The 8,949-nt window shown below is 39.6% G+C and overlaps 1 protein-coding gene across 1 annotated transcript; it reads left to right on the top strand.

Annotated features, from left to right (window-relative positions):
• The first annotated feature begins 765 nt into the window (after positions 1-765).
• On the top strand, positions 766-7,993 carry TMEM70 (transmembrane protein 70). Its single transcript, XM_036065340.2, has 3 exons — positions 766-1,090; positions 2,470-2,575; positions 7,356-7,993. The coding sequence occupies exons 1-3, from the start codon at positions 881-883 to the stop codon at positions 7,811-7,813; spliced, it is 774 nt and encodes a 257-aa protein (XP_035921233.1). The 5' UTR covers positions 766-880; the 3' UTR covers positions 7,814-7,993.
• Positions 7,994-8,949: the final 956 nt, after the last annotated feature.

The raw sequence follows: 8,949 nt of genomic DNA, 5'->3' as shown, positions 1-8,949 counted from the left end.
AGTCAAAAACATTCTTCTGAAATAGTAAACAGAGGAGTGTCAACTAATTGGATGCTCATCCTTTAAGACTCAGGTAACCTGAAGCTTTTAGACGTTTTGAGGCCAAAATAATCATGCTGTTTTCTGGGCTTCTGAAAAATTTTGTAAATTGGTATATTCTAATGATATTGCAGCATTATATTTTAGCTTATTTTTAGGTGTTTCCTCCACTGTGTTAGTACAGTGGATTCCCAATTTTATGCAGTATCTTTATATCCTCTGCTCCTTAGTCTTGGCAATAGGCACTCAGTACCTCTTTAACAAGTAATGAACAAACGTATATGGTTGAGAAGGATTCCGGAAGACAAATCTGTCAAGTATCAGCATCACATGAGCAAGCTCCATTTATTTTCTACCAACCCAATGGTTGGATTAAATTACCACTCATTTTTGTCCAAGTCGCATAAAATATGATTACTCTGTGCTAATAGGCTAGAATCATTTTCCGGAAAGAAAATATATTTGGGGGCCTAGAAAATGACGCCCACGAGAATCAAAGATTTAACCCTGGCTTCCAGGCTTTGTCTTTCGCGCATGGCTCTCTTCTCTGTCCTTCCACAGTCTCACAAAGAGCGCTCAAGTCTGGGAAAGGGAAGCCGCGCGCAAGCTGGGCGTTTGCGTATCCCTGCAACTAGAGGCGGGCGTGCGGTGTTCAGAGCTCTGTCCGCAGGGAACGCGCGTGGCACGGAAAGTTGCAAGCAGGCTACGTATTCTGCGCACGCGCGTGCGGCTAGGGGCGGGGCATAAACGGCAGGTTCCAGCTGCGGCCGGGTGGGGAGCTGGGCCTCAGGGTTCCCCGCTGTCGCCGTAGCGCCGTCTGCCGCCACTTCTCACGCGCGGGATGCTGCTGCTGGCGCTGGGCAGCTCGTGGGCGGCCGAACTTCGGCTCGGTGGGAAGAGGACGGTGCCGTGGGCGGCCGCCGCGCTTCGAGGCCTTAGGGCGGCCGCCTCGCGAGTGGCCTCCTGTAGCGGCTCCTCGGGGCTGGTTGGCTGCGGAAGCGTGGGGCTGCGGGGAGCCTCGCCGCTTCTCGGGCGTCGGGTGCGAACGCAGGTCGGCATTCTGAAGGCCTGCGGACCGAGTGAGGGTGGGCGGTGGAGGGAGCGTCGGGCCTGCGGACTCTGGTGCGGAAGGAGCCCTCTGCGGGGCGCGCAGAGGCAGCCTGCTTCGGCCTCGGGAGCAGGCCAGGGGTCCCGGGGTTTACAGCACCCACGAGTCTAGGAGTATCCGTTCGAAAGTGGTCATTTTCTGGGCGGTTCCAAGTACTTCACAGCTGGCTGCAAACCCAGCGGGTTTGTGATGACTCTATTTTCTCTTCTACCTCTGAGTGGAAGCTCGGAAGGGTTAATTTGCAACGAAATTAGATACACCACCTGGTGACCGAACTGAAAGAACTCAACCTGACTTTAAGTTTGTTCTGTTTTCTATTAGATGAGGCTATTTTAAGGAATTCTTTTGCTCCTTGGAAAAGGGGATGGAGACGTTAATCCTCTCCTTTTAATCTGAATAAATTGTCTCCTAATCCTGCTCTGTAAAACATCAGAATTAGCAAACATGGTTGGAAGAAATGCCTAACATGGGAATTGGAATCTAATTAAATTTCAGCATAAAGGGATTAGGCATACCTTTTGCATTTTGAAGGGTTTAGACGTTCGGGGTCCCCTTGTTCCTGTGAAATTTGATGAAGATTTCAAGTGAAATATTTTCTTAAGAGGAACTAAGGGATGCAACGAGATGAATAGGGAAAGAGTTTCTCTCTTTTTTTAAAGATTTATTTATTTGACAGAGAGACACAACGAGAGAGGGAACACAAGCAGGGGGAGTGGGAGAGGGAGAAGCAGGCTGCCTGCCGAGCAGGGAGCCCGATGCGGGGCTCGATGCGGGGCTCGATCCCAGGACCCCGAGATCATGACCCGAGCCGAAGACGCTTAACGACTGAGCCACCCAGGCGCCCCTCTCTCTTTTTAATACTAGCTATAGTATAAACATTTTAGAAATCTTAAAAATGGTCTGGACTTGAAACAGTTTACATTTGCAGTGTTTTACTTACATTATATTAACATCAATTTTTTGAAAAGCTAATGCATTTAAAATTTTGACAATGGAACAAGAGTGATGTTTTCATTAACCACAGAATGAATTATTCCACTAAAATTTTTTTATTTGTTCAAGGCCACACTTTATCTAAAAAGCTTTGAGCTGGGATGCAAACCTAGGTTTTCAAAAAAACACTATTTGTGACTGGAGTTAAGGACAGCTATTTTGTTAGTTTGATTTCTTCAGCTCTGTGGGTTATTTGGGAGAATTCCTTAAATCACCTCGTGTGACAAGTTCTCTTTTACTCTATTATAATTTAAAAAAGTTAAAAAAATTAAAAGGTCTAAAATGCACTTTATTATGTACTCACATTATAATGGTCTCTGTTTCAATAGATACCTCTTTGTTGGGAAAGATGCGTTCAATGCTTACATACACAGCTTGAAAAATCAGAAGATGGAAAGCTGATTTATACTGGGAATCTGGCGAGAACAGTATTCGGTGGGTAATCAGAAGTGAGGGTAATTTCCTTTTTAACCCCCCTTTAGTTGTAAAAAATGTACTTAGGATATGTTATCCCTTATTTTAACATCTCTTAATTGCAAGATATGAGGAGAAATTAGGTTATATATTTTTTTCTTGTGGCCTGTTGAATCAAGATTTAGAGGTTGAGGGGTGCCTGGGTGGCTCAGTCGTTAAGGGTCTGCCTTCAGCCCAGGTCATGATCCCAGGGTCCTGGGATTGAGTCCCACATCAGGCTTCCTGCTCAGCAGGAAGCCTGCTTCTTCCTCTCCCACTCCCCCTGCTTGTGTTCCTGCTCTTGCTATCTCTCTTTCTGTCAAATAAATAAATAAAATCTTTAAAAAAAAAAAGATTTAGAGGTTGGGAACTTTGCATTTTTAGGAGATTTTCAAAAGATTTTTTTTTTTTAAAAGACTTTACTTATTTATTTGACAGAGAGATAGCGAGAGCAGGAACACAAGCAGGGGGAGTGGGAGAGGGAGAAGCAGGCTTCCCGCGGAGCAGGGAGCCTGATGCGGGGCTTGATCCCAGGACCCTGGGATCATGACCTGGGCTGAAGGCAGATACTTAACGACTGAGCCACCCAGGCACCCCCTCAAAAGATTTTTTAAAACTGTTAGGACTTTGTGATCTTATTGCTGGGTGCTAAAGCTTCCATCCTTTGGTCACTTCCCAAGATGTTTAACAGCAAAATAGAACAAGAAGTGTATATTTGTGTAATGTTTGAATATGGAGAGAAAAAATATGGAAGTATACCTCTTAAGAGTAGTTTTTTTGGGAGGGTACACATTCACTTTGCATATTTTTAAATTTGGCAGTTAAAATAAGCATATAATACTTTTATAATTAAAAAATATATTTCTTTTACATTTTTTGAGGTCACCTTAGCATTTTCAAGAAACATCTTTATTTAGTGGCTTTTCAAGGTGGTGTAGAGTACTAGAGAAGACAAGGACAGTTTATTATTATTATTAAAGATTTTACTTATTTGTTTGAGAGAGAGAGTACAGAGGGAGGGAGAGAAATAGACCCCCTGCTGAGCAGCGAACCCGATGATGCTGATACTGGGCCTGATCCCAGGACCCCGGAATCATGAGCTGAGTGGAAGGCTTAACTGATTGAGCCACCCAGGCACCCAAGACAGTATATTAAATAGCTACAAATTTGAAGCTGTTTCCTTAGTTCTTAATTTGGTATTTAGTATGGAATGATTTATTACGGAGGTCAGAAGAACTTAGATATGTGTTTTGCTCAAGTTCCTGAGATTGTATTTCATTTCAGCAATCTTAAAGTATAACCTGAAATATCTGAAGGATTACTTTATAGTCAAATCGGCCACAAGATTTCAGCACCTGCATTTGCATTCCTGTTTTTGGTTATGCTGGTGTCATTGATCATCTAAAATTTACTCTGGAAATCCGTATGTTCTCAAATGTGTGGCATCAAAATAGAATATAATTTTAGGTATTTAAAACTTTGGCAATAAGGACTTATTATAATCACTATTGAGAGGAGTTCTGAAGTTACTGGAAAAATCCATCTTGGGTGATTAGAAATTTCTTCAGAAGTCAGTACATGAGTAGGCCATTGAGCTTATGTCACATCTCTGGCCTCGGATACCTGGATTTATACTATTGGGAGGTGTTAACAGTGACACCCATGATACCTTTCCTTCTGAACAGACACGGTTCCTTCAGATGCAGGGAAGGCTTATTAATTTATTTCTTATTTGCATTTGACTCCATTCTGTAAAGAAGAGAATATAAATAGGAATTAATTTTGGTGTGGGTAGGATGTTATGTTTGTAGAAGAGCATAACTGTTCATGGTATTCAAAGTTCTGGAAATATAACTTGTATAGGAGTTTAATGTTTGAATTCTTTCAATACTCTGTATCTTATTCAGGGATTACTATTTTTTCTATGTAGAAACTGAGGGAGAAACATTTTTTCTATGTAAAACTGAGTGAGAGGCATTAGGATAGAGGTACCATTCTTGGAGATTCTTTAAACTACCGAATGGGGCCTCGTTTAAAGACATTTGAAGGGTCTTTTAGTTGATAGTTCTTGTTAATTCATCAATAAATAATTACTGATGTCATAGTAGTCTTATTGTAGGATGAGTAGAATTTGAACATGAAGAGGTGTGAAAGAAGGGCATCTCAGGCATGGAAGCAGTATGAGCAAAGACATGAAGATGGGAAAGCCCAGAATATGTTTAAAAAATAGTAATTATTTCAATCCAGGGAAAATAAAGTATATATATGTATTAGTTTCCTCAGGCTTTTGTAATACATTTCCACAAAGTTGGTGACTTAAAGCAACAGAAATTTGTTCTCACAGTTCTGAAAGCTAGAATTCTGAAATCAGGGTGTTGATAAAAGCCCTGTCTCTCTGAAGGCTCTAGGGAAGAATTCCTTGCCTCTTCGAGCTTCTGGAGGCTTTCAGCAATCCTTTGTGTTCCTTGGCTTATGGATGCATAACTGCATAACTCCAGTTTTTGCTTCCTAATTCAGATGGCCCTCTCTGTGTCTCTGTCCTGTTCTGTCCTTATAAGGATATTGTCATTGGATTTATGGGCCAACCTATTCCAGGATGATCTCATCTCAATTTTTTATTATCTGCAAGGACCCTACTTCCAAATGACATCATATTTGGAGGTTCTGGGTGGACATGAATTTTGGGGTACACTTTCCAACCCACCATAGTGTAACAAAGTCATGGGGAAAAAAGAGGTAGTTGGAAGGACTGAGGAGGCTTTTATATAGGAGGCGTCTTGGTCCCCATTGTATCCATGTTGTATTGTATGTGTACCAGTGTCATAGCAACTCCCTGTGGGACGAAGGAAGGAATTATTTTTAAATTACTGATGCAAGATAATTAAGCCTTCCACCAATTGCAGTGCACGAGAGTGTGCTGCAGTCTTACCAACAGAGTATGTTGTCAAACTTTTAGTTTTTGGCATCTCACTGTGCTTTTAATTTCGTGTTCTTATGATTGAAGTTTATTAACATTTCATCTGTTTAAGGACCATGTGCATTTTTGGTTCAGTGAGCTGTCTGCTTATATTTCTTGCATGTGTGTGGATAGGGTTGTTGATCTTTTTCTTCTCACATACTAGAAACCTTTTATATGTTGGGGATATTAACCCTCTGTGATAGAGGTTGCAGATATTTTTCTCATTTGTCTCTACTTTGTTTATGTCCATGTACATTTATAATGTAATCAGATTTACCTGTCTTTCCCCTTGATTGCTTCTGTGTTTTCAGTCATAATTAGAAAAGTTTTCCCATTCTCAGATTATAAAGGACTTCATGCATGTTTTCTTATAGCTCTATGATTTTATTTTTTACATTTAAATCTCGGGATAATTTGGAATTTTCCTGGTAGATGATATGAGGGATGGATTGAATTTTATTTTTTTCTATATGGCTATTCAGTTGTCCCAACACCACTTTTGCCCACATATTTGAGATTTTTTTTTTTTTTTAAGATTTTATTTATTTATTAGTGAGAGTGTGTGCGGAGGAGCAGAAGGAGAGGGATAGGCAGACTCCGTGCTGAGCACGGAGCCCTGTGTGGGGCACAATTTCACAACCCTGAGATCGTGACCTGAGCCAAAATCGAGAGTCGGACACTGAACCTACTGAGCCACCCAGATGCCCTGAGATTATATCTTTATACTAAATTTTCATATGCAGTTTATTTCTAGAGTTCCCATTTTGTTCCATTGATCTGTTTATTTGTGCACCAGCACCACACCATTTTAATTATAGTCTTATGTTTTAGTATCTAATTCCTCTCCCCACCTTTTTTTTCTTCTTTTGTTTTTCCAAATTAACTTTGTAATCAACTTGTCTAGGATCTCAGCTTGTCTGTTTTCTGAACAGATGGTGTTTTTGTTGGGATCATGTTAAAATTATACAATCAAACTAAGGAAATTTACATTTTAAGTCATTTATTGTGGTAAAATATGCATAACATAAAATTTACCATTTGAACCGTTTTTAAATATGCATTTGAGAAGTCATTGATTTTTAATCTTTTTAATATGACAGGTAAAAAAAATCTCACTGTTTTAACTTGAATGTCTTTTCTTGGTAAAAGAAGTTGAATATATTTCCCGCGTATTTCTTAACCACTGGTGTGTTTTTTGGTGATTTGCTGTTTTAATCCTGGGCACTTAGTCTAATAATGTTAGTCTCATATTTAAACATTTAATGTTAAGCATGTGGAAGTGCTTGTTAATAGAGAGTTTTATTTAATAATCTGCTAACTGAATTAACATTTATAATATGCATAAGGATCTTTGAGTAATGTTAAGTCTTTTATTGGGGAACTGAGGTGGAGGCCAGTTAACCCTAAAGCAGATTTCCTACATGGAGAGGCAGAGCAGTGTATTGGCCAGTGGCCGGGACACTGGAGTCAAATTGCCTGGCTTTGAACCGCAGTACTGCCTGCCTCTAGGTAGCTTTGTGACATTGAGCAAGTGCTTTGTTTTTCTCATGTCTTACATGGGAATGAGGATGATAGTCATGCATCTGTTGCATAGTGCTTTTTTGAAGATGTCATGAATAAAATATATAAGTATGTAAAGTACTTAAAACAGATCTTGGAAAATAATAATCACTATATATGTGTTTTGATTTTGTTGTTTTGATGATGATAGAAGAAGAAAGGTGGAAGAATTAATTGGATAGATTGATGCTTTTATAAAATCTATAAATATTAATACTGTCCCTTTTTTTTTTTCTTGTTTAGGTGTGAAATGTTTCTCTTATTCTACAAGTGTCATCAGCCTTGCATTACTACCATACATTTTTGCACAAAACAGTATTATATTTGGAAGTGTGCCTTTGCAAATATTATTTTATGGCATCATAGGAAGCTTTACAGTGATCACTCCAGCGCTGCTTCACTTTGTTACAAAAGGCTATGTCGTTCGGTTGTACCATGAAGCTACAACAGACACTTATAAAGCCATTACTTACAACGTGGTGCTTCTAGAAACGAGTACAGTGTTTCACCAGAATGACGTGAAGATTCCAGACAGCGCACATGTGTTTACCACATTTTATGCTAAAACGAAATCACTGTTAGTTAATCCAGGGCTCTTTCCAAACCCTGACGATTATAACCATCTAATGGGTTATGACAAACCATTCACTTTTGATATGGAAGAAGACAGTGAGAAGAAACAGGTTAAAGATGAGAAATGAGTCTATTGTTTTTTAGGTTTGTGCTTAAATGTGATTTATGTTCCAATGTATAATAATGAAATTGCCTTTACTTTTATTTTCTGTTAGTGACTGATTAAAAATAATTTGAAACTGTATCAACTTTTAATTTTCAGAGAATTATGTTCCTATATAATAAATATGCTATGTTTGAAAAGCAAATCATGTAATATTCTACCATTTGTGTTTTTAAAAGTGTGAAAATACATGTTCATGCTGGCATAAGCATGGATAATTTTATATAATAATTGTGGTTGTTTCTAGGCTGGGTATCAGGTGTCAGAAGCAGATGGGAGAGTTGTTTTTCCTTTACGTTTGGATTTTTCTAGGTGTATAGATATTAACTTTGCCCACATTAAAAACTATTTTTAAAAATTCTAAAATAATGGGAAACAGTGTTAATCTTCCTTTGGTTCACAGGTTTTTGCTTATCTTTTCAGGCATAGTTGCGCATAATAAGGATCTCCATGTCCAGTTGAGTGTGGTAGCTACAGGAGAAATGGTGACCTAAATAGTGATGTCTTTGGTGGCAGTCTTCTCCCTTGTGTATCCTATCAGAGTTGGAAAATCATAGTTACTAAATAGATGGACAGGAGTTTTTATAAAATCGCAATCTCTTTGTTAATTTTATGAAGTATTGGAATTTTAAGATTTTTAACCTCTAATTGTAAAATGAAAATTGGTTCTTGTGAAGGATATTCGGCAAGGAGCAGAAGGCCTCAAGTCATGCTATTTAGATCAGTAGATAACTTTTTAAGTGCCCAGTGTGTGCCTGATACTGTGCTAGTAGTCAGAGTCATAGTTAAGAACAGAACACCCAGGGGCGCCTGGGTGGCTCAGTCGGTTAAGCGTCTGCCTTCTGCTCAGGTCATGATCCCAGGGTCCTGGGATCGAGCCCCGCATCAGGCTCCCTGCTCAGAGGGGAGCCTGCTTCGCCCCCTCCCTCTGTCCTACCCCCTGCTCGTGCTCTCTTTCTCGTTCTCGCTCTATCTCAAATAAATAAAATCTTAAAAAAAAAAGAACAAAGCACCCAGTCTCTATGGAGCTGTCTGATGTCTCCTATTGTCTGCCATGATGGTAAATCTTACCTTTATGGCTTGCCTGTGTATGAGGAAGGT

Source organism: Halichoerus grypus, chromosome 5, assembly GCF_964656455.1.
Source record: "Halichoerus grypus chromosome 5, mHalGry1.hap1.1, whole genome shotgun sequence".
NCBI classification, from domain to species: Eukaryota; Metazoa; Chordata; class Mammalia; order Carnivora; family Phocidae; genus Halichoerus; species Halichoerus grypus.
This window is presented reverse-complemented; position numbering and strand designations above follow the sequence as displayed.

Bases quoted from the DNA above. Each gene is read 5' to 3' on its own strand.
- TMEM70 (XM_036065340.2), top strand. From the start codon at position 881: ATGCTGCTGCTGGCGCTGGGCAGCTCGTGGGCGGCCGAACTTCGGCTC. The intron at 1,091-2,469 runs GTCGGCATTCTG...CTGTTTCAATAG, and splicing joins GGCGTCGGGTGCGAACGCAG to ATACCTCTTTGTTGGGAAAG. The intron at 2,576-7,355 runs GTGGGTAATCAG...TTTCTTGTTTAG, and splicing joins TCTGGCGAGAACAGTATTCG to GTGTGAAATGTTTCTCTTAT.